Below are 24366 nucleotides of genomic sequence, written 5' to 3' on the forward strand. Positions count from 1 at the left end.
TGCTATTTATCTTTTTTTCCCAGGAAATTAGCCTCTTAAGTCATTTTGTAGTTTCGTAACTTATGTCTGTAGTTGACCTTTTTGTAGTTGTCTTCACCTTGAAAAGTGTAATCATGAAGACAGATTTTTTTTTTTTTTTTTTTTCCTGCTCAGAGTCCTGTGATTAGTGTCCTGGCGTTGGCTGGGATGGAGATAATTTTCTACTTTCCATAGTGAGTGGCTCTGAGGTACTAAGCTGCCTACTGGGGCTAACCCATAAGAATAGGAAAAAAATAATAATGTTTTTTTAAAGGGAAGTCCCAATATTGTGTAGTCTAGCACAATAGGAAAAGGTAAAAGTTCAAAGGGAGAGGCATTCTGAAGTGAAATATCAGTATTTGTAACACAGGCAATAACTCCTTAAAATACCAAAATTTGATGTATGCATCCATTGCATATTACCAATACTTTTTATGTGCTACAAAATATGAGAGGTAGACCTCACTTCTATAACTTGATCATTCTCTAATATTCAAAAATTGGAGCAGGAGAGAGAAGGAGCTTTAATGTTAGAAGTTATTATAGTTGAGCTTCTTTTCAGAGGTTAGTTCAACATATCAGACTGACAGAAGACACACCTTAACTTTCATGTTGTGGATGTGCACTTGAATGAGTCAGGAAGTGTTTTTCCAGGTGACTAGCCGTGATCAAATAACTGGCTGTTTAGCTTTCTGTTATCTGTTCCCAGAAGCTCAGGTGCAAGAAAGGCAACTTTCATCAAGTTGTAGTACAGGGGACTCCAACAAGGATGGCAGTGACAAAAGAAGTTGAATATGACTTTTCACTTCATAAATTGAAGTTGCTTTGTGTGATAGGTAACTGCATTACCTTATGGAAAGCAAGATTGAGTATAGGGTATGTTTGGCTAAGGAATGTACTTGAGATCCACATTCTTCTTAGCAAAATGGTTTGAGTCAATCCAACCCTATGAAACATTTGTCTGATCTTAAGTGGAAAGCTCATAAAAAATCTTCAGATGAAATTGCTAAGGATTCTTTCAGGACAGCTAGAGTCTAACAAGCAGTCTCCAAAGGCAGTTTGAATGAAAACAAGTACTAAAATTTGGATGAATGTTTTTATTCTCAGATGTTTGTCTATCCTCTGGATTGCTAGAGAAAACAGTAGAGATCTTGATAATGTTATGAAAGTTCGTACTCGGAACATTGGTTGTGCTTCAGTAACATGTGTTTGCTGTCTTTTCTCAAATCATATTAGCCCAAGAGAAGGTCACCCAGGACACAATGTCTTTTGGTTACAATTTGTCCATGCTACAGTCACCATGGAGATCTCTCTGACAGAAATCTGTTCTTAAAAGAATTTTGCTTCTTCTGACAGTAATCCAGCAGGATTTAAAGGAGAGGATCAGATTTTGACTATTAAAAAGTTGCGAATGTCTCAGTGTGATGGCAATAGACTGTCAAGGATAGTTTGGAAGTATGAGTTGATCACACTTAAATGTGCCTCATATTGAGGCTTAAAAAAAAGTCAGTGAAGAGGTTAAATGCTATCAATCCCCCATATCACTGGTAGGGTGCTCCATTGTACGGGCCTACAGCTGGACTTCATGCTCTCAGCATTGTATCAGACCCACGGCATTCTGCATGGCCTGTTTAGGTGTTCCCTAACGTAAACCTCCTCCACTAAGGCTTCCTTGCCCTGGACTTTCCCACTGGTCTCAGGAGCCTTGGGGTGGCTGATGGCCAGTCTTACCAGTGAAAACCAAGACAAAGAAGGCAGTCAATGCCTCAGCCTTCTTCATGGCCCTTATGACCAGGTCCTCGTTCCAAATCCTCTGCAGGCCCACATTTTCTCCAGTCATCCTTTTCCTGATGATTTTTTTCTTGTCTTACTGTCCTTCACTAGACCTATCTCCATATGGGCTTTGGCTTTCCTAACCAAATCCCTGTATGGACAGTCTCTATATTCATTCCAACACTATTCTTCATCTCTCTCTTGTGTGCTTCCTTTTCACAGCCAAGTTTTATCAGGAGTTCCTCATTAATCCGTGCGTGCTTTCTGCCACCTTTGCTTATTTTTCCTATTTGTGGGTACAGAAAGCTTGAAATCAGAGTAAGTGATCCTTGAAAACTGGCTACCCCTCCTGGACCACTCTTCTCTCCAGGACTGTATCCCATGGGATATTTAGAAACAGATTCCAGGGCAAGCCGAAGTCTGCTTTCCTGAAGTTCTTCATTATGATACTTCCCTTTGCTTTTTTCCCTTCCTTTCATGATCCTGAACTCTACCGTCTTATGGTCATTGTAGCCAAGGCTGTCCACAGCCTTTATATAACCAAACATTTCTTCCTGGTTTATAAGCATCGGGTCTAGCAAAACATCACCTCACATAAGCTCATTGCTTGTCTCAGGAAGGTATCATTACCCTCTGTGAGGAGCTGCACCAGCTAACGTGAGGCTTCTTGCAGGTGCTTGAAGGTGTTGCTACTTCATCTCCTACTTCTTCGTGACCACAGACTTTGACAACCACCACCATGTCACCCACACATTGTCTGGCCCACTGCTCCTAACCCAGAAGCTCTTGGTGGGATGGATCAGTTTCAGCCCTGCTCTGTTTTTAGGGTCTTAACATAAAATATTTCTTGTTCATGTACAGTTTGATAAGTGCTTGTTTTCACATCATTGGTACATTTCAGGTTTTTCCTGTCAGTAATTTTTTTGCAGGTTATTTTTAGCATTTTATTCCCTTGTTTCCATGTCACAGTGACTTTTAAGTTAAGTACAAATGATCAAAATGATTCTCTTAAGTTAGAAAGAATTCAGATGCAAAAGAGATTGGGTGGATTAGTTCATTTGCAGCAGAGCAAAGCAGTCCTCAAATTCCTCTTTTCAGAGAGGCCTAGTTATCTCAGGAGAGGTCATAAAATTTCCTTAGAAGGTGAAATTGTATACTTCTTGTAACTGGACATGAAACCACACAAAGAAGAGTTCCTTGAAATGATTCAGTCACCCATTTGTTTCAGGTGCAGTCTTTCAAATAGCCTCCCCTTTCAGTGTTTTCTGTATATCAAATTTAACCCTCATTCTGTGTGGAAATTAAGAGTATGTATCTTATCACGTGAAGGAATAATCGTCAGCATTCATCTTTCATGTATTCGAGAAGGATAAATTAGTGTTTGCAGTTAGGGGAACAGGGGACAATTAATATTATTTGTTTCCCAGCACAACCGGTTTGTTCAGCATCAATTAGCGATATGCGGTGCAGGCAATAAGCATCTCACAAAAATCCTTTGATTAAAAAAGCTAACGTAGTGCTCTGAGATCAATTTGTATTATATGCTTTCCACTTCATAGCAGCATTTGTTGAATACATTTCTTGTGATGTTTATCGACGTGTGTGTCACTTTCCTGCCCCACTGTCCCTAAGTGGATTAAAGGAGGAGGCAGCCAGCCTCTTCGCAGAACAGAAGCTCCCAGAGCCAGGAAAAGAGGCTGGGTGTCTGTGTGCCCTTGCAGCAGGCTTGTGCATGCTCTGTGCTGCAGTCTCAGCTTGTGGTGGACCTCAAATGTTGTGCAATGACATGAACAAAGAGTAAAGTGCTATACCAAAGTACTGCCCAAATCCCCCCAAAGAGTGGAGGATTGCTCCTGGAGCAGTCCCACCCGTTCTTCTCCTGTTAGTGGGTAAGGGCTGCTGCTGAAACACTCACTGATCACCATTGTCACTTTCGTCCTAGGAGAGGCTAAGATGAGTTCAGAGTGCAATGGGAGACTGTAGTGGTTATTGCTTTGCTGTGCAATTAGATCATTATATTGCCTAATGAGAACATCCTTGCTCATTTACTGTGCCATGCCTAGTAGAATTGTTAATGAAGAAAGGCCATGATAAATGGAGAAACCTAAACAGAGATAAGTTTAAAGTCTAGCTGTTGCATTTCAAAATAATTGGAAGTAAAACCAGCAAGAATGAAGATAACAGGATTTTTTTATTTTCGAGGGTAAGGGTCTTGTTTAAAAAATGCTGTCTTCAAACATAATTTTGGATGAAGCTTTAATTCTGTGAAGCGTCTCCTTGGGAAGTGACAATAAACACTGAAACAGGAATAGGTGCATTAGACACAGTGTATCTGAGTTTCAGGTGGCTCCAGAAGGGCAGCAGGGTGTCACTGAAGTGCCTTTTCAAAGCAGTTAATTCTCTGCAGTGTTTCCTAAGAGTGCTGTCACTGCAGCACGCAGGTATCCAACAACATGCTTCGTTCTGCCTGGGATTCTAGCCAGTTTTCTCCAGTCATCGCTTAGGTGTGTGGTGGTTTTAAGTTTTTTTGTTGGTTTTTTTTTTTTTTGTTCTTCCAGTTCCAGCTCCTTTTTAATCCTTATATGACAAAGGATAATTTGATAGCATGGTTCTTCAAATCTAAATGCCAATACTATTTGAGAGCAAGAGGTTTTCAGTACCTTCAGCTGTACTACGCAATATTTCCAAACTGAAAGTGAAAGATGAAACTGGACTCCAGCATGCGATGCACACCTCCCTTACAACAAGCATTAACAGACTGCCTGATTAACCGGTTGTGTGTACATTACAGCTGGTCTCTGTGGTTTTCTGTTAAGCCTTCAAGCATTTTAAGTCTGCAAGTCATCAGCTCCTACCCATTTTATCACTTTATGATGACTGCAGGATTGTTTATGAGCTGTTTATAACAGCTTTATTATGAGATTACACACTGTAACAGCAAAGTGTTATTCTTCATTTGCTGCAGTTGCTTTCTTCTAGCTTTTCTACTGTTCCTTAATTTTATCCTGTTGCCTGGACCAGCTATTTTAAAGACTTTCTTCAGAAAGATGCTCTCAGAACGTGCAGTGCTTTGTGAGCTGTTCCTGAAGGTGATGGCTTGGTTTTAGTTGTTGAACTGTTCAGCAATAAAGGCAGTCTTGAATGGTGAGGATGAAGAAGCGATGAAGTAAACACTATAGTCACATAACAAAACCCCACATAAAGCTATGATTACTTAAAATACTCTTCTTTGATTCCTCCATGAATGTGCACCTGTTTTAAATCAACAATGACAAAACAAAAAGGTTTAGCCTCGGGGCTTGTTATGAAGAAACAAATCAGTGGGTTAAAAGTAGGTTTTTAATAGTTCCATTGTACACTTCCTGATCAGGTAGCTTTATGATTTGAGGGGTGTGTTATTGAAATACAATAATTGTTTTCATTCAGGTAAACAAACATTAAAGATATTTGATGGGAATGATGCAGTGAAACGCAATCAATTTCGACTGATTTCAATTCCAAGGATTGCAAAAAATGAAGAAGTTGTGGTAAGATACCTGGTGAAGGTCAATATTACAGTGTCATAAAGGGGCAAATAATTTTATATTGCAATAGTCAAAAGCTTATTTCTACAAATGTAACTGAACAACAACAAAATTTGTAAGTGGTATAAAATAATGCAATTTGACTTCGTGTGGTGCTCTTATTTTAGAATATTTGTAGATGTTGTTATTTAGATATATGCAGCTTTTGGGGCACACAGTATGTGCAGCAGAAAATGGTATGTTCAGCAGTCATTCACTTTCCTGGTGTGACACTGAAATGTGATTTTACCGATATGAGGAGTACTGGATAACCAGCTCCTTATATTTCATTCCTCTTCTGTAGTTTGAAGTCCTCATTAGTAGTTTGAAGTTCATGCTGGATAGCCACCACTTCTGCACTGCAATAAATCAGCTTTGAAGACTGGAGCATGCCGCACTTACCTCCATTTGGTTGTGAAAGCAATGAATTATTGATTACATAATGGCCACTCTCTAGCTGTTTCAGCACTTCATCTTGGATGGAAACATGACTCAATCCAAAACTACATGTTCTGTGCAGATTTTGATTTACTGGGCTGGGAATAACTGGGTAGAGACCCCATGTTGTGCAGAATGAAGCCCAGAAGGAGTATGGGGAGGTGCACAGTAGGATGGTGAGGACTCCATCAATAAAGAGCTTGGCACACGAGTCTGGAGAATATATTAACTCAAAATTTTGATGATTTAAACTCACAGCTCATTAAGATTGTTACCTTGCTGGTGTGCTCAAAATCAGCAGGGATTTTGAAAATGGCTTTTAATGTTTTGTATGTCAGTGGTGTCCAAGGAAAATTGAATACGGTGCTGAAAACACTTTTATTTAGGACTACTACTTGTCTTTAAAGCATGTTTCATCAGACTGCTGCATACAATACCAGGGCAGATTAGTACCACTTTTTGTAAGTGACTTAGTGGGCTGTATTCACTGCAGAGTCTATATGTGCAGAATTGCTGCAGGCATGGGTCACTAATGGATGTAATATTCCTCTGACTGCTTGCATCTCCCAAGGACATCACCTTAACTTACTCTTCGCAGATGTGTGGGTTCAGGGCAGCCTTGTGGTTGAGAGGCTCACTAGTTTTCAGTATCCCCTTAGTTCAAGAAGATAATGTGTTCAGAATTGAGCATAATCAAGTGTCATTTACCAATTTCCTTTTGGAGTAAATTTTGCATGCACTGTGTGTCAGTTGTATTGGTGCTGAATTTTTACTTTTGACATGAATTTAAAATGACTATCACTAGAGAAAAATATAGTGTTCAAATTACTGTTTTCTACTGATAATTTTTTCTAACTTCTACTAAAAATTATTTTTACAACATGGTTGTTGTTTTTTCCCTACTGTTCTGTGCTTAAAACATGTTGTAAAGGTTGATTCTGTAAGTAGGATATTTATAAGTGTCTGCGGCTACACAGGTATTACTGGTGTCTTTTCAAGAAAATGTTAATTTATCTTTCTGTGTTGTAGGAGGCTGCTTTGAGGGCATACTACATAAATGATGACCAGCAGGAGTATGAGCTGCAGACCTTTACGCAGCAGGCGCTGCTGTCTGATGACGTTATCAACAGGAACGATGCTGCAGAGGACAGCAACTCAGGCTCAGTATTCCGAGAATCCGTTCCTGAAGCTTGGATCATCAGAGCCAAACCAAAGGATGAAGAAGTGATCAGAATTTATCCTGCCTGGCTGAAGTGAGTGCTTTCCTCCTCTCTTACAAGGTTATCCTGCTTAGCTACATTTGTCCTCTGTAGTTTAGCTTAGTGTGTTTCAGTCATTAAAATCTCACAAGTGTAATGGAGAATGTTGTTTTTTCTTCTGTACTAGAGGATACTTTTGTTTATTTTTCTGAATGAGCAGTATGCATATTATTCATTTCAGCATGTGGAAACCTGCTCACGGTTTTCTTAACATGCATACAACACGTGCAACATGTGCAGTTCTATTTTTGTACATTTGGCCAAAAAGATGCAAGTTTATTTTAACAGTATATGTAAATAAATGATGACAGATACATGTCAATTGAAAGCTTGACATTCTTGGAAGAATTATTAAATAGGAAGAATTTAGTGCAACTTCTGATGTGAAAGTAGAAGTAGAATTAAAGGAAAAAAATCTGTTCCATTTACCACTAAGGGAATATAAATTTTAAGCATACTTAGCAGTCAAAACAAGACTGTGATGACCTATTCATTTCTTAAAAGCCGTGGGATAAAATGTAAACACTTGGTCATTTTACTAATGTACCTACATTGCCAAACTTTACCTGGTTTTAGTTGTGTGTGGATAGTAAGAAACTCATTTGCAGTGCTGCAGTTTTAATGACCAATTTCTTGAGAACTTGTCTTGTGTCTTGTGCTTTGTCTGGTGTGGCTAATACTGAATTTGCCATTAGACTCAGTGAGCATGTTTCTTCAGATAATACAGATTTCTTCCTAACTGACAGTGAATTTTCCATTTAGATAAAAAAGGGTTAGGTCAAATGATTGTCCTAAAAAAAAAAAAAATTCTCTTTTCTGTCTAGGGTGGGAATGGCATACGTTTCTCTACGAGTAAATAAGGAAAGCACTACACAGAGTGTGATCAAAGAAGTGCTCCCCTTACTTGGAAGGCAGGTAAGCACAAGATAATACGCGTGTCCACATACTACCTGAGTGACCCTGAAGTGGGATGTGCATGTTTTCCTCTGTAGAAAAAATACCATCTGTCCATTTGATGTTAGTATTGAGATTGCTAATTCCTGATAGTCTTTTGTGACTGCTATTAAACTTTCTGTGGTCTTGTTGGTGGACCTAGGTGCTCTCTACTGAAAGTTACCATCAGTCTTTCTGGGTCAAGCAAATTTACTTGTAAGAGCACAATGACTCTTAGTATGCGGTGTATGTTTTCTGGTTGTCTATGTCTTGCATAGCTTAAAACATGGTTATATGCAAAGAAAAACTTGAGACTGAATGGCATTTGCATGGTTTACCATCTGCACTCCTTCCAGCCTTGTTGTAAAACAATTAGATACAACTTGTAATCTTGTAGATACATGTTTTCTGTGGAATGTGATCTCTTTTTAGTCTTCCTGTCTGTCATAAAGCTGGTGCCAAGATAGCATGACTTTTAGGAAACATGTTAGTAGAATTTTTAAGTGTGCCAAGGCACTGGCAGTCTGAATCAGACACACAGCTGTGGAGGCGTAAAACTGTAGTGCGTGCATTTTGTTCAGGAGTTTGAGTTTGTGAGTAGACCAGTGGATGAGCTGTTTCCTTCCAGGGAACAGCCATGCTCACAGAGGGTGACCACCTTCTGCAGTTGCTTACAGGGCACTTTGAAGCATGCATGTGGCTAGCTGTTTGGAGCAGGTAACTGTGGTCTTCATGTATACACTGTAGTGCATGCAGCTCGTTTTGCATCGTGGGATGGTTCTAGGATTTGGTTTCAGCCCTTTTTCTCAAGTACTTTGGAGCTTTTAACAAAACTTGGAAATTCTCATCTGAAACTTCATCTCATCTGAAAAAAAAAAGAAACTGTTGAACAAGAAAGCTAGGTACCCTGTTTGGAAAAGTTCTTTATATCCCTGTATTTGGGAAGCTATTTTACAGTTGTGAGAGACATATGCATGTACAGGAAATCTCTTTTTTAATATTCAGAATTTATCTATTCTAAAGATCCTCCAAATAGCTCTCATCAAATTCCAGGTAAAGCAAATGTTGGCAGTTGACACCTTTAAAACCACACTTGCTTTTAACATCCATGCAAAGCAATTTTTCTTTTGAATCTCAAGGCCTAAAATTAAGACTTCCTCAGTCCTGAGTGTCATGTTTGCAGGATTGCAGTTATACTAGCAAGTGATTGAACCTCTGGCTTTTCTTTTCTGACTACCAAGGAATTGTAGTCTAAATAAATTGTAGTCTAAATTGTAGTGCTACCCTGTGGTGTAGCACTACAATTTAGAGAAATAACAGTGGCACACGAGGAGGGTTTCCTTCCATCAGTGCTGGTGGAATGCCCCAGGAGGTGAGGCCTGGTGAGCCTGGTTCCTGGCTGATCTTCTCAAAGATCAGGTTCATCCCCCATCCTACATGCTGGCTGTGGAAGAGCACTGTGGAAATAGCCTAGCTGAGCTGCTGGTCACTGAAGGGGGTAAAGTTAACCGTGCTTTGTGGGCATCATTTCTCCACAGGGCTGCTAGGAGACCTGTGTAATTAAGGGTACGGGAGCCTGACACCACATGTGGGAAGCTGAATGTGTAAAATAAAGATTATTCTTGACTTGGGAGGAGTGGGTAGAGGAAGAACATTGGGATGGATTTTAAAATGTTTAATTGACCATGCTTTGTTTGTGCAATGGATACCGTAATATCAATGTAAACATCTGGCAAAACAGTATCTCATTTAGAAACTACATTTACATGTTCCATCTTTTGGCAGACGGAGTGCCTCCAGAATTTCAAACTGGTAGAAGTGCTTATGGGCAGTAAGCAAGGTAAGTGAAGGAGCACTGACCAAAGGCATGTGTGTAAGTGATCTTCTAGCACTTAGTTTCATTGTAATTTTTTTTAAAGGGAGGGAGGTCTTAAACAGCTGTAGACAAATTCAGATTGTGCAAAGCAACTTCATAATCTTCCTTTGAATAATGGGTCTGCATGGTCCTTAATGATAGACATGTAAGAGTTGTGAATTTTCCCTAACATCTTGGCATGTGTGTGTTTTCGTTGTGCTGATTTTTGTTTTGTTTTGTTTTAATTTAATTGAGCCTGATAATAACTTATACTGCTTTCAAACACGGTTAATGTTCTTTCCATCTCTAGTTCAGCGCATGGTCTTGGACAGTCAGGAACTGATTCTTAACAGACTCAAGGACATAAGAAAGGTAAACATGAAAGAGAAACATGATCCCTTTTTTATAGCAAGTTGGGAGTTCCCCTTCTTACAGAAAAAATAAGTATTCGGTTACACCCCCAGCTGGCTTATCTGTAGAGAAGCCAAGTGCTTGGACTGAAGTTTGTTTCTATTTGTGATATTCTCTAGGCATAGACGACGTGATAGCTAAGTTCAGAACTATTTGGGATTTTGTTTCATAATATCTTTTTGCCAAATGTCATGTCATTTTTTATTATTATTTTGGTAGACTTCAATACGTCAGATGAATCAAACAAGATTTTACGTAGTGGAAAACAGCAAGTCCATTGTACGAGTAAATTTATTTATTGGTGGCCTTCCACCTCAGCTTTCTCCTGAAGAATACACAAATATTCTCAAGGATGAATTAGCTATCAAAAGTAAGTAAACAGGTGCGCTTTGAGATCTATTCAGCTGTACATAATTAAATGTAGTAGCATCTGTAGCTTCTTATTGTTTCTTTCGCAATGTTTTTGATGTCTTTTGAAGAATCAGTCTCTCATCTACTCTCATGGGAGCCTTTTTGTTCAATTGAGCATGTTGGTGGCTGCACAAGAGATGTAACAGCTTATTATTCAAATGGTAATGTTACAGTACTGGAGTTACATGTGACTATACAATATTTTTAGTGGAAAAACCTTTTTAAACTGAGCATACCTTACACCATTCAAATTATGGCAGTGCAATTTAATTCCATGTGCATGAATGATCTTTACCTTTATTAATATTTGCTTGAGCTATTGTCCATACTGTCCATGTGCTCTGTCCCAGGTCACAGAGAAATAAGAGCTGTGTATGCATGCACATATGGGCAAGCACTCAGTGAAAAGAATTTATTTTCCTTTTTCAAAGTGTAATTGATTTTTCATAATACTCTTTCAACAAACGTGTTATATAAACAATGTCAGGAATGTGTCATCCTTTTTGTTTCGGGAAACGAGGTATTTTTCCCAATTTTTTATGTAACTTCAAGAGGAATTAAACTAAATGCCAGGAAGGATACACAGCCACCTTTTATGAAAATCGGTTTAGCTTTTCTAACTTGCAAAGTAAACTTAGAAGAGGGAAAGTGTTAGCTGGAGGTTCTCCCTATATTTGTATAACTTTTAATATTTATTTATATTATATTTACGTAACTTTTTAAAATATTTTAAATATTTACTCTAAATGTACCCAAGGTTTTATGTGTTTATATTTTTACCCTTTGCAGCAAATGTAGTATCTGTGAGTCATGTTTATCAAGCACAAGGTAAGCAATAAGATTTTAAGTACTGCAAACAATGTCTATTTTCAAAACTACAGTCTAGTACTAGAGGTTCTAAGCTCAGAGTATGTGAATCTTACTGCATAAGCAAAAAGCCATTTAGATAAAACATAACCCAATGTATTTATGAAGAGCAGGGGATTAGTGTTACCTTATTAATAAAAGGCTGGCTTCATGCCACCTATACAAGAAAGTGATGATAATCTGTCAGAGAAGTGAGGTTTGAAATTGCACTTCAGCTGAATAGTGCTAACACCGCAGAACTCTTTAAAGCCCTTCAAATGCTCTCTCCTAATTTTGACTGTGAAACACAAAAATTTGGTGCTGCTCTTGAACTTGGTGGGACTGCTTTGTGGTCACTGTTTCTAGCACTCTACTGAGCTGGGGTTCTGTGGCTGGAAATCTGAAGAAAATCAGTATACTCCTCTCTGCATTCTTCCTTTGAATCTTCTGACTGTTTTTTGAGCTGTTGCTTTGCTTTTGCTGTATGAATGATATTTCACTGAGGGCAGAGAAGCTGTAGGGCTGCTGAGAGTCACCTCTGTCCGCTTCACTAATGCTTCACAGGTGTGGGTCTGCATTTGGTACAGCTTACAAATAAATGCCTGAGATTTCTCTTGTATATATTCAGGTGTTCCCTTCCCCTTCCCACCCCCATCTTCCAATACGGGACCTAAACTGACTTAAAGATCTTAAAATGATTCTCAGATCAGATCCTTGTATGTAGTAATTCGTGTTGAGATATTGCCAGTGAATTGAACTACTAAATTTTTAGTAATGAGATAGAAAATGAAATTTGATAGCTTTGTCACTTGTATACCTTGAGAACAGCCGGTTAGGTATGATAAAGTGTATGGAAAGAGATGATATTTCTGAAGTCCAAAGGAAGTCTTTACATCTGTGTTAGTTTTCTGTTGAAGTTAGTTATATACTTGAGACTTTTAACAAAAATCTGGGGTGTGTTTGGGGTATGAAGAAAGGCTTAAAAACAAAGCAAAATGCCCAATTCATTGATAACCAACAACCGCGAGTGTTGTAGAGTAACGTTAAATGAAAGATATCCTAAGTAAATGTTTGCTGTGATTCAATATTGTTGATTTTCTATTAATAGAAAATACAAAAAGTCATTCTAACACATCTTTGCAGGTGCTGTTGTACTCGAAATTTCATGTTTTTCTGAAGCTGAAAGAATATATATGCTAGTTAAAGACACAACTGTCAATGACAAGCCTCTGAATGCTGTGGTGATTCCTGAAGTTATGGTAAGAGATGAGGTTGAACTTAAAAATTAATCTAACAGAAAAAGCACTACCATCAACATTTTTTTTTTTTTCTGGAAATGAATAAAAAATGCATGTTGCTCAAGGAAGGCATACAGTAAGTTTATGTAAGTAGTGTGATGAAGAAATAGTAATTGAGAGCTTGTGCTTAATGTATCTGATATACTACTGTGACTTAAGTCACTTGTCCTGTTGTAATTGAGTTGTGAAGAAGTGTGAGTGTAACACTCAAGAAAGAGTGCAGAGAGTATAGCCAGGCTCTTTCCAGTGATGCCAAGGGACAGGACAAGAGGCAATGGGCAGAAACTGAATATCAGGTATATCAGGAAGCAATTCATTTCCATGTGGGTGATGGAGCACTGGCACAGGTTGGTCAGAGAGGCTGTGGAGTTTCCAGCTTTGGAGGTCTTCTAAAGCTGCCTGGACATGGTCCTGGGCAGCCTACCCCAGCTGTCCCTGCTTAAGCAGGGGGTTGGACCAAAGGACCTGCAGAGGTGCTTGGCAACCTCAACCAGTGTGGGATTCTGTGAAAGACATGCAGGTACGCTAGTGGGGTGAAATGACTGACATAGTTGAGATGTGCAGCTTCATTGGTTTTAACATAACTGTAATGACCTGGTTAAAACATCTGACATCTGCCAGATGCTTTTGCCATACTTCAGGATGCTACGTTAACAATAATAATAAGAATAAATTGGTCATTAAAGAACTTCGTGAAGTTGAGTGTGGGGTGAATTTTCATTCTTGGATTAAAGGGTATGAGGCTGGTAGGGAAGAAGGAGAAGATGCACCTTCCATGGGGAGAGCAGTGTTACACAGTGGACCTTAATCACTTCTGTGTCTGCAAGAGTTTGAGTAAAGCACTTGCCTTGACTTCACTGCTGTGAAAAATACTTCTTTTTTCCTTGACTGGTAAAAATCAATCATTTTGTTGAAATCTGCACCTCATGCAGACATTAGACTGTGCAAGTGTCCTTTCACAGTTTCAGGCTTGGTTCTAATTTATTACTTTTCATGGCTACAAACCACTTTGCTATGAATCACTTAGGTTTATAATAGGCTTCATGTTAATAAGGCAGATTCAAGGTGCGAAGAGGGAAATGGTTGATTGAATAAAATGTTTTTGAACCAGGATGATGTAGGTTCTGTCCAGAAGACAGGGTAGCCATAATTACTTTCTATTGACTTGTTGCGTATCTTGCAGTTACTGTCTTTCTGGAGTTTTATTATAGCAAATGAACTGAGAATCTTGATTTGACTTGTTCTTTAGAACTGCATAGAAGTATGAAAGCTTCACAAAATACATTATTAGTGAGAACTGTGAGTCAACTTCAGGTGGGAGGAAGTCAAGTTCAATAGCAGGAGTAAGGCCATTAGTTGCATACTTGCAACTAATGCCAGCTTTTTTATTTAAAGAGTCCTATGCTTGTCAAAGTTTTCTGATGGGAATTTTTTTTTATATATAAGCAGATACTAGTGGCAGTGCTTGCATTTAGCTTGCAGGATTGCAAACCATCGTGTGCATGCATGGGTATTACGTTTTTGTGAGATCATTAGAAACTAATTGCCCCTCCCATCTAGGTTTCAACACTTTTTATCAGAGATAGAATGAACAGAATGCAGAACAAAGATGGGAATGGTTTTGGATACTTGCTTTTGGTGGTTGTTTAGATAAATATGTTATGATCCTAGATGTGGTGTATTGGTATGTGAAGTTGAACATATCCGCTCTGCTGCTGATACGTCTGGGTTTTCTGACATTACATATGTTTGATGTGAGCTTTTTGATGCAAGCCAAATGTGGATAATGCTGTCTTTTATCTGATGCAAGATACTTCTTAGAAATTCCATTTCAGGAGACTGATTGGATGAATTTATAACATATAAGAGGAGAAAGAGGCTGTACATGTGCACATACATTTTCTTTCCATTTCAGCTTATATCTCACTAAAATGAGCCAAGAGTTAATATGACTAATATTTCAATTGTGGTTTGCCTGTGTCTAGGCCACACAGCTTCTGCTGTTCACTAATTACCCAGAGTAAACTGATGAGTAATTGTTGATGCTGCTTTGGTAGCTGTTGGACTGGATGATCTTCTGAGGTCCTTTCCAACCTAGGTTAATTCTGTTATCTTGTGATACTATTAGCTTTTGTTTATATAGTATGTACGTGATCATTTAAATGCAGCTACAGGAAATACTTGTACAAGAAGTAAGCACAATATTAAACTTGCACTCTTTTGGCATTCCTCTTGTGGCAGAAATACAAAGAAATTGTGTATGAAGTAATAATGTGCAGCCATAGAAGGGGAACTGCTGATAAATCAAAGGCCACGGTGTTTTGGCTAATGGTTTATTCAACTTCAAACAAACAAGCAAAGCAAAAGAACCCTACTTAAAATCAATAAAAGCGTAGAAGTGAATTAGTGGTTAGCATCTGCTCTGTGTTTTGTTAGTCTGTCATTTTCCCAATGTGTGATTTATTTGCTCTGGTTTTGGTACACCTTCAAAAGAGTCGGCCTGGTTCTATTCTGGCATGGTCACATCTGCCAGAAGCAATTAGCCCTCTTCTTATCTTTTCTGAAAAGTTTTAATACAGAATCAGTTTGATTCTGTACACAGAACACTGAACACAGAAGCAGTTTGATAACTGCTTATTAAAAAGTCAATAATAAGTGTTTTATTATTTTTTGCCTGCGAGAGCTTAATAAAATAATGGTTTTGTTTCACAATATTTAAGTAAATGGAAATACTCTCTTTTTGTTACAGTGTGAAAAAATACAGTCTTATAAAGTTGATCTGCTAATGTGTTTAAGGGGTACTCGGTTCCAGTCTTGGGCAGCATGGAAGGGTGGAAGGCAGCACAGCACTGAAGCACTGATTTGAAAGCTAACTCACCAGAATGGCAGAGCAGTTTATGTAGCATTTGCAGGCAAGGAGGTCATCAAACAGCTGTAGCAAGCCAATGCCAGCACAGCAGGGGCAAGTGTTTGTGGCTGGACCTCTAATCCCACTTATCAGTGGAACGTGCTCTGATGAAAACCTAGCATGGGGGGAGGAAACCTAGCTGGGGGAGGAGGGAAAGGGTTCATTTCTGTTGATCTCACTAAACATAATACCCATATTTGGGTTCCTTAAAAGAATTAGAAAGAAACTTGGGATTTACCCAAGTGGGTGAAACCTTCCATTTCAATCATTTGTACTAATTCTTCACAGACATGTGTCTGCTTAAGAGCATGATAGTTTAATCACCGTCTTAGCCAAAACACTGTGAAAGGTTACTTTCCACCCTTCTGCCACCTCCCCAGTCCCCCAGAAGTCAAGAAGCAGTTCCTGGAGGTCCTGCTGTGTGGACAGAGCTGATTCTCCAGTTGTGTTGACAGACCTTACACGTCATTCTTCGTCTGGTGCAGTGCCTCCTTTACAGCCAGGCTGGGGGAGTCTTGTACAGGGGAGTCACGAGCCCTTGCACATGGGAGATGCTGCAGACAGCCTGCTTGTAAATGTTAAATTTACGTGTTGCTTAGAGATTTCCGTCGTTCCTGGAAACAGCTCACCACCCTGGAAGATACGCCGTAATTGTCGTGCTGGCGGGCCCGTGGCACAGAACGCCTTGTTCTCTGTTGTCATTAGATGTGATTACAGCGTGCGCGCAACAGAAAGGGGATTAGCGTGTGCAATAAATATCCTGCCCCAGCCCGCAGCCACGTTGAGCTAATCCTGACAAATTAAGCAATGCACAGTGACTGTCAGAGTGCCTAAATCACACGTCCTCCACTAGCTGGCTCTGAGAAACACGCAGTAAATTCCTTCCTGAACTCCAGCCAACACAAAGCCCCTCCGCAGACCTCGCTTCTCCAGCTGAGTGTGGAAGTCAGGACCAAAGGGGGCAGGGAGTCCTTGGGCAGTGAGTCACACCTCCCCTTCTCAGAGTGTCCCCGCAGGGCTTTATTAAGGGACCAGGAGAAACTCTGCAGCATCAGGGTGCTGTCCTGCAGCCATCTAGCAGAGGGGCCCAAGCCTTTTAGACAGCACCAGAGCAGCCCTGCTCTGCTGTATCAGCCTGGAAGCTTGATCTCCTGCAGTTTTTAACCCCTAACAAAAAGTGATTGTTTTCTTAGAGATTGGTCCTTTCAAGGGATTTTGCTGCTTTTAACCACGAGTGGGTGAGAAGCAAGTTAAATGTAAGGGTAAGCACACTTGCGAGGGCTTCTGCCCTTTCTAGGATACTTTGTTTAGTCTACATGTGTTCTTTCAGTCCTAAATGATTATAATTAAGGGATTTATATTAGAAGATACTTGAGCAAAGATGTTTTTTTAGTGGTAGGACTATTCAGTTTACACTACGTGCAGATATTTTTTTTAATTCCAGGCATCCTTTGCAGCTGGTTGAGACTCTTAGTAGCACTCAGGGTAAATGTTTCACTTTTTTTTTTGTTATTATTTATATGGTATTGACACTTTGCAACTAGGAAATTTAGATGGCAGTTTTATGGAAACTGTAAAAATATATTTGCCGCAACATATACTTGAAAGGGTAAAATCTTACACACTTTGCAAAACACAGCTGTGCTTTTGACTGCCTTGAGATTTACCATGTCTCAAAAATCAGCATGGTTCCCTGAGGTTCTTTGTAAATTATTTTAGTTGCTTGGGTTTAGAACCAATATGTAGAACTTGTCTGTAAGAGGGAGTAATATAAACATGTGATTAAAGTGTCACTTTAAATGTCTACAACCAATATTTTTTAAAGAATTGATTTCCTAAGAAAGAGAAGGTAATCAAACACTTGTCTGCATTCCAGTAGGGTATTTGTTTGGCATAAGCTTTGGTCTGGTTTCTTTTCTCTCATTCTTTTATTGTTACAGTTTTTATTTACTTTGAGCTGCAGAGCTGATTTATTTTTCCTATTTTTTCATTCATCTTCTCCCCCCAGCCTCCTTGTTTTATAAAATCCCACAAGTACCTGGGCACTGAACCAAGCCTGAGGTCTCAGATAGCCTGTATCGTTCAGAAAGTTAAAATGACTGGGGATCAAATTTAAGTAGTAAAAAAGAAGCTTTGAAGAGGAGGAGATGGGAAATGGTAATGCAGGGCAGAGCAGAAGCTGGAAGAAGGAGCGTAGGAAGGGAACAGTTACCCAGTGGGAAGCAGCATTTCCTTTCAGCGCTGCTCCGCCTTTGGTTGCTGGCAGGATTTTCAAAGGAGTATTCTTAACGGGATGTGGCAGATGACAGTGCGTTAGCTGATGGAGTAACAAGGAGGGCTGTACGGAAGAGCCAGAGCTTCCCTTGCTATTTTTATTAATGGCTGTGATGGCTTGAGGGGAGGAAGTCCGCCCCTCTCTTTGGGATGTGTGGATCCTTGAGCTGCTGACCTTATAATTCAAGAGGTACTTCCTTTTGGTGACAGTGGCATGCATTGTTTTGCTTAGACTTCCGCTGCTGGCTGCAAATATCCTTCGTAGGCACATAACAGAAATGAACATATCACCCTGTTTGTACGTTGCACACGCTTGAGGAAGTGCTTCCCCTCTTCCAGCAAAGCCAGAATGTGGAGGCAAGGGGCGTTTTGGCTTAGCAGCCTCCACGGTACAGCATGAGGGCACTTCCTCAGGAGAGCTTTCCTCTGAGGTTGCCTGTCCTTGTCCTAGCGTGGTTGAGGGTTGTCTGTGCTTGCATGGTCTGTAGTGCCACCTTTGTCTTGGCAGTTTCTTTGTCCCACCAGCAGCTAGAAACTGCTGGGGCTCTCCTGGCTCCCTGTCAGCAAAAATAGTCCTTGCTTGACTGGATTCTTTGGAGTAAACATAAACATATTCAAACCGGATGTCTCTGCTTAGCTGCCTCTAAACCAGGAGGAAGGAAGGGGCAAGAAGAGAGACGTATTTCTCCTCCATCAGCCCTCTTACCTGCTCAGCATTCCTCTTCTCTTGGTGTTTTTTGCTTGCCAGTCATGGCTGATGAAGGAGGATATTTCTCAGGCAGGCAGTGACACAGAGGAGAGACTTTTATGCAGCTTCAGGTATCTTAACACAGAGGGTCAGTGCACAGCCCTTTCAGGAAAGCACAATTTGAGAAAATCTCTTGAATACTAGGACACCCCAAGCTACTGTTTTCCAGTGTCCACGCCAGCTCACACGTGGACAGTGACGTGAGGTATCTCAACACTGGATGCCAGTTTGCTTCCCCAGTTACTCGATTACATGCCCCGATTTCTCCGTCCTGAGACTGGGTTCGCACCCCTGGTGGTTATGTACAGCCATCAGCTGAGGCACTGTCTCCTCCCCTCTGTAGCTGCTGGTATCTCTTCGCATGTTTGTAAGCTGCTGTCATGCTGCTGCTTCACCACCCCCTGAATCATTCTTGTCTAAATTGCCTTATATTTAGCACAGTTGTTCTTTTCCCTGAATCCATCCTGTCAGCCGCGTGACAAATTGCTGTTCTCTGAATGCAGTCCAATTTGTAAATACAAATTACCATTACTTAGGGACTGTGGCAAACGTTTCTGTTTCGAAGCACACTTGTCGAGATGGCCAAATGACTTTTTTTAAGCTGTACCTGCCTCGCAGACCAGTAAAAACCCTAAACTCTGTGGCAGGATGAATAAAAGGTGCCTTAGAGCTTTGTGGTCTGCCTAGAGTCATTTACGCATCGTGTTACAGGATGGTTGAAGGTCCAGTTGAAGACCAGTCTGGGGGGATATTTCTGCTGACTGTGCCCCTGCAGTGAGTTGGCTGTCCCAGGGGACCCCTGGTGGGACTTCCCTCAGAGTGGCTCCTGGAAGGGCAGCAGGATGCCCACGGCACTCTTGTGCTTGGAGAGCCCTTCAGTGGTGACTGCAGCACGGTGAGGATACAGGCACCAAGCCTTTCTCATTCAAACAAGTATTTTTTAAAAGAAGCTTTCAGCCTCTTAATGCTCCCTCATTTTGAAGTGTTTTCTCCTTGCAAATTAAGATGTATTCTAAGACAACCACAAATCCTAAGACAAATGTTTTGATTACTTGTGGAGAGAGTTCTCTCTCTGCAAGGAAAATATTTGAATCCTACAGGATGCTGAAAATTACTTTATCCTTCACACTATTCTTCATCATAAAGCTCCATCACCTACTCAGCCCTGGTGAGGCCATGCCTGGGGTCTTGTGTCCAGTTCTGGGCTCTCCCGTTCAAGAGGGGCATGGAGCTACTGGAGCGAGTCTGGAGGAGGGCTAAGAAGATGATCAGGGGACTGGAGCACTTGTTGTACAAGGACAGGCTGAGAGAGCTGAGCCTGTGTAGCCTGGAAAGAGAAGATGGAGAGAAGATCACATCAATGTCTATAAATATCTGAAGGGAGAGTGTCAAGAGGATGGAAATAGGCCCTTCAGTTGTGCCCAGCAACAGGACAAGAGGCAACAGGCACAAACTGAAGCCCAGGAGGTTCCATCTGAAGAGGAGGGGGCACTTCTGTACTGTGAGGGTGACAGAGCACTGGGACAGGCTGTACAGAGAAGTTGTGGTGTCTCCTTCTCTGGAGATATCCAAAACCCACCTGGATGCCATCCTGAGGAATGTGCTTTGGGTGATCCTGCTTGGCAGCGGGGTTGGACTGGGTGATCTCCAGAGGTCCCTTCCATAGCCTTGGCCATTCTGTGATTCTGTAAACTTTTTTACTGAAAATGCATAGGAAGGACTACTGATAGTGACTTCATTTTTAACATTAGGCCAGACTGTGTAGTAGGAGTGGGATAAGGAAACTTTTTCCCAGGAAGACAAAATCAGCAGCTAGCCTTGTCGATTGTCTGGGTGTTGAATCTTTTTATTTATTGAATCTGGATTTTTGTTTTACTAAGCATCAAGGAAATTTCAGGAAATACTTTTGAGATGCAGTAGTAATTTTCCTGCCTAGTCATGGTTTTGGCTAATCCTTCCTTTTCTTCATTCAGGCTTCCAAGATACCACAGAACTGCTGGCCTCTTCTTGTGTTTGTGAATCCAAAAAGCGGTGGTCTAAAAGGCCGGGATCTGCTGTACAGTTTTAGAAAGCTGCTAAATCCACATCAGGTCTTTGAACTTACCAATGGTGGCCCTCTGCCTGGGTAAGTTGTAGTATTTTTAACATTTTTCTTGATGTTATTTTGTTAGGGGTGTTTTTGTTTTGTTTTGTTCTAAGGAAGGATCAGATTCTCTTATTATGAAGATACAAATTTTATATGTTTTGTGCCTGGAGACCGAAGTGGTGGATCAGACCTTCCAACTGGTTCTTACTTAGCAGACTTAAGCTTTTAAGTTCTCTAAAGAAAACAGAGTAGTTCCTGGTGTATATGCTTGTGTCAAGTTTAGTAGAGTCAAATCCTGGGAAGCATACTTTACAATAATGCAGGTCTAATAATCGTTAAATATAAAAAGATTTTATAATCAAATGGGGACCAAAATAGAAACATCTTGCCTTACAAGAATGCTCATTTTTTGCTTTTATTTACTCTAACGTTTCATGGAAACTAAGAGGCAATTATAATAAAATTTTCTATCTTGACTCTTGAAACTTGGCCACAACTGCAGAATTAGCAGGGCCTGCCTGATCACAGCTGCAGCATTTCTCAATACAAGGAACAGAACATAATGTGCTTGTAAGGGAGGCAGTAACCAATTACTTGATTTTATCAACACCATTTTGTCACCAACTTCATAAAACTGAAAGCAATGTTTGCAGCCTAGTCAGAGTACCCTCATTACTTCAGTGCTGCTTTAACAAAGAACTGTTGTGACAAGACCTTCCAAACAAAAGCCTTCATAGGGAAATGCAGCTTATGCAGGAAGCAAGTAAAACAAGCTGCACAAACTTTTTTTTGTCAGAGCTGTGTAATTTTGATGTCTTTCTAATGTAGTTGAGGCTGTAATTTTGATAATTGGCTCATTTTGCTTTACCCATAAAATATTTCTGCAGCTTTATGGCAAATTGCTTCCACTTGCTTTTTGCTCCTCGTGAAATGTGAGTAAAAATTCCTTTGCAGGATGTTTTGGTATGTAGGATGAAAAGCCATAAAGGGTGACAGTGAACGAAATAGTACTATGAACAAGAAGTCGTATCAAAATACCACACTTACAATATAGAAATCACTAAGTGAAATCAAAATCTCTACAAAGATTTAGAGAGTAATAGATCTTCAAACGGAAACTATAAACAGTTAGGTCTCTCTGTCTTTGTTGAGGAAGGAAGTAATTAACAATTGATCTCCACCTTAGAAAATAATAGAAGATTGTGGTTTTTACTACTTGAAAACAGATTTATCTAAAACTGTCTGTATTTCCACTCACTTCATTGAAGTTGATCCTGAGACAGATGGTGAAGGCGGAAAAAATCCAGTAACTATGTCTTACCTTAAATAACGTATGAAGAGACTTTGCTGTACTACATTGTAATGCTTCTTTTCCCCTTTTATTTGTTTCTCAATTGAGGTTTCACACATTCTCCAAAGTCCCTTCTTTCCGAGTGCTGGTGTGTGGAGGCGATGGCACCGTGGGTTGGGTTCTTGGTGCGCTGGAGGAGATCAGACACAAGCTGGTGTGCTCAGAGCCCTCTGTTGCCATCTTACCTTTAGGAACAGGTGAGAATCAGGGCAAGTGCTGAAGTCCCAGACTTCTCACTGTCCATGGCTGTGCTATGTTGAATTTGGAAGGAATAATTGCTGGGAAGAGTGACTCTTTGGCATAATCTCTAAATAATGAACATAGTAACATGGACTTGGGGGCAGAGAACGCAACAAAGAACCTTCCCAAGTAGCTCAGAACTGCGTTTAGCTTTTATTTTAATGCTAAATTGGGATTGAATTTAGCAGCTCTTGGGCCATGACCTTTAAATGCTTGTTTTCTAATGTAGTGGGTGAAAGATCTGATCTCTCATACCCAGCCTACCACATGAGTAAGTGCACATAGCCTTCAGAATACAGCTCCTTCATTTTGTCTCTTAAGATGTTGTCCTTTTTGGTGGTGGCTTATGACAGAGGTGTTCTTGGATCAGTGGGTAGACGAACTCCCAGTGCTAGCACACTGCTGACAGGTCTGCTTGCAGTCTGTGGACTGGTCCAGTGCTGGAAGTCCTGCTGGATCTCTGTGTGAGGCTTTGTGCCTGGTTGCCCTCCAGAAGGTTTGTCTTCATGTATCCACCTGACAAATTACAGGGTTTTGCAGTGAGGATGCCATGACTCAGTTCTGGCAGGTACTGGATAGCAAATGTAGTATCAGCTCATCAACAAAATGTTGGTCACAGTTTGACTGAAAAATGAGCAGCAGGGCTATTGCTATGGATGTGTCTGAGTGGGCAGGAGTTGGAGAGGGCAAAATATTGTACCCTTGGGAACCACAACTGCGCCAGCACTTGCTGTAGACCAGTAAAGTCCACTTTGCCCAGCTTCCCAACTCCATAACATTTTTCCATTTTTTCCACTGCTTTTTATGATTTTTTTCAGATGAGACAACATGTCTGTTTGTGACACAAAGCACATATGCAACCACCACAAATAGATTTTTTTTTTTATGCTTGTTAACTTTTCAGTCCAATTGTACTACTTTAATAACTTATTTTGTAGAATCATAGAACAGCTTGGGCTGGAAAGGACCTTAAAGATGACCCACTTCAAAGCCCCCCTGCAATGGATAAGGATGCCACCCACTAGATCAGGTTGCCCAGGTCCCCTCCCATCTTGTCGAACAGGGCTAATACACTTTTTGATGCTTTTAGCTAACTTACAAAATGCAGTCATATTTTGGGGTTCTTCATTATTACCCAGGTAATGACTTAGGGAGAGTCTTACGCTGGGGAGCTGGCTACAGTGGGGAGGACCCCTACTCTATTTTGATTTCCGTGGATGAGGCAGACGACGTTCTTATGGATCGCTGGACTATCCTTTTGGATGCTGAAGAACCTGCTGATGGTGCGGAGAATGGTGTAGCAGAACCCGAGCCTCCAAAGGTGAGCTGAGCACTGTTCAGGTTCGACTTTTAAGAACTGTGGTTCTGTTGAGAGTGATGAAGAAGATAGGTATTAGCACCATTTAATCTTTTATTGCTCTTCTATCTAGTGCTTGGGCCTTGCTGAGCTAATCTGTAGTGAACATACCTTGTGTCTGGATCTAGTGCTTCAATTTGGGTAGGACTGGTTGGTTGCAGAGCACGTTTCTTCATTGGCTGGCAAAAAGTATCTGAGAGAAGATCAATGGAAAGATACATGAAGCAGGAGCATACCTATTTGCTTTGCTTAGGAGAATACATATTTCTCAAGTAAGAAAAACTTTCCAAAGAAAGCCAAATGCCTTCCAGAAGACTAGTGAAACTGGAGTGTTGACCAAAAATAAATAAATAAATAAATAAATAAAATTAAAGAGACTACTTTTGATCTTTCCTGTTACAGATTAAGTGACTATAAATAGCAAAAACATACAGGAAGTAAATCCTTCTATCATCTTATTGCCATTGGGTATCTATATTTGCAGCATCTGTTTTACATTTTTGGAGTGAAACAGCCTTTCCCTTGGTTTGTATTACTTATTTCTGTGCAGGAAAATAAAAATGTTGTTTGTAGGTGGTGACTTCAGAGCTTTCTGTG

At 40.3% G+C, this 24366-nt stretch overlaps 1 protein-coding gene across 3 annotated transcripts in view; it reads left to right on the plus strand.

Moving 5' to 3' along the window:
* DGKQ (diacylglycerol kinase theta) overlaps window positions 1–24366 on the plus strand; it is an 89613-nt gene that overhangs the window by 46612 nt on the left and 18635 nt on the right. For all 3 annotated transcript variants that reach the window (XM_032206438.1, XM_032206439.1, XM_032206442.1), the window contains 11 exons: window positions 5218–5318; window positions 6822–7045; window positions 7876–7966; window positions 9770–9824; window positions 10150–10211; window positions 10470–10620; window positions 11451–11489; window positions 12651–12766; window positions 20709–20860; window positions 22221–22369; window positions 23552–23733. In XM_032206438.1, coding sequence (XP_032062329.1) covers window positions 5218–5318; window positions 6822–7045; window positions 7876–7966; window positions 9770–9824; window positions 10150–10211; window positions 10470–10620; window positions 11451–11489; window positions 12651–12766; window positions 20709–20860; window positions 22221–22369; window positions 23552–23733 — 1322 coding nt within the window. The remainder of the gene's footprint in view (window positions 1–5217; window positions 5319–6821; window positions 7046–7875; window positions 7967–9769; window positions 9825–10149; window positions 10212–10469; window positions 10621–11450; window positions 11490–12650; window positions 12767–20708; window positions 20861–22220; window positions 22370–23551; window positions 23734–24366) is intronic.

This window comes from Aythya fuligula, chromosome Z, assembly GCF_009819795.1.
Source record: "Aythya fuligula isolate bAytFul2 chromosome Z, bAytFul2.pri, whole genome shotgun sequence".
Taxonomy (NCBI): Eukaryota; Metazoa; Chordata; class Aves; order Anseriformes; family Anatidae; genus Aythya; species Aythya fuligula.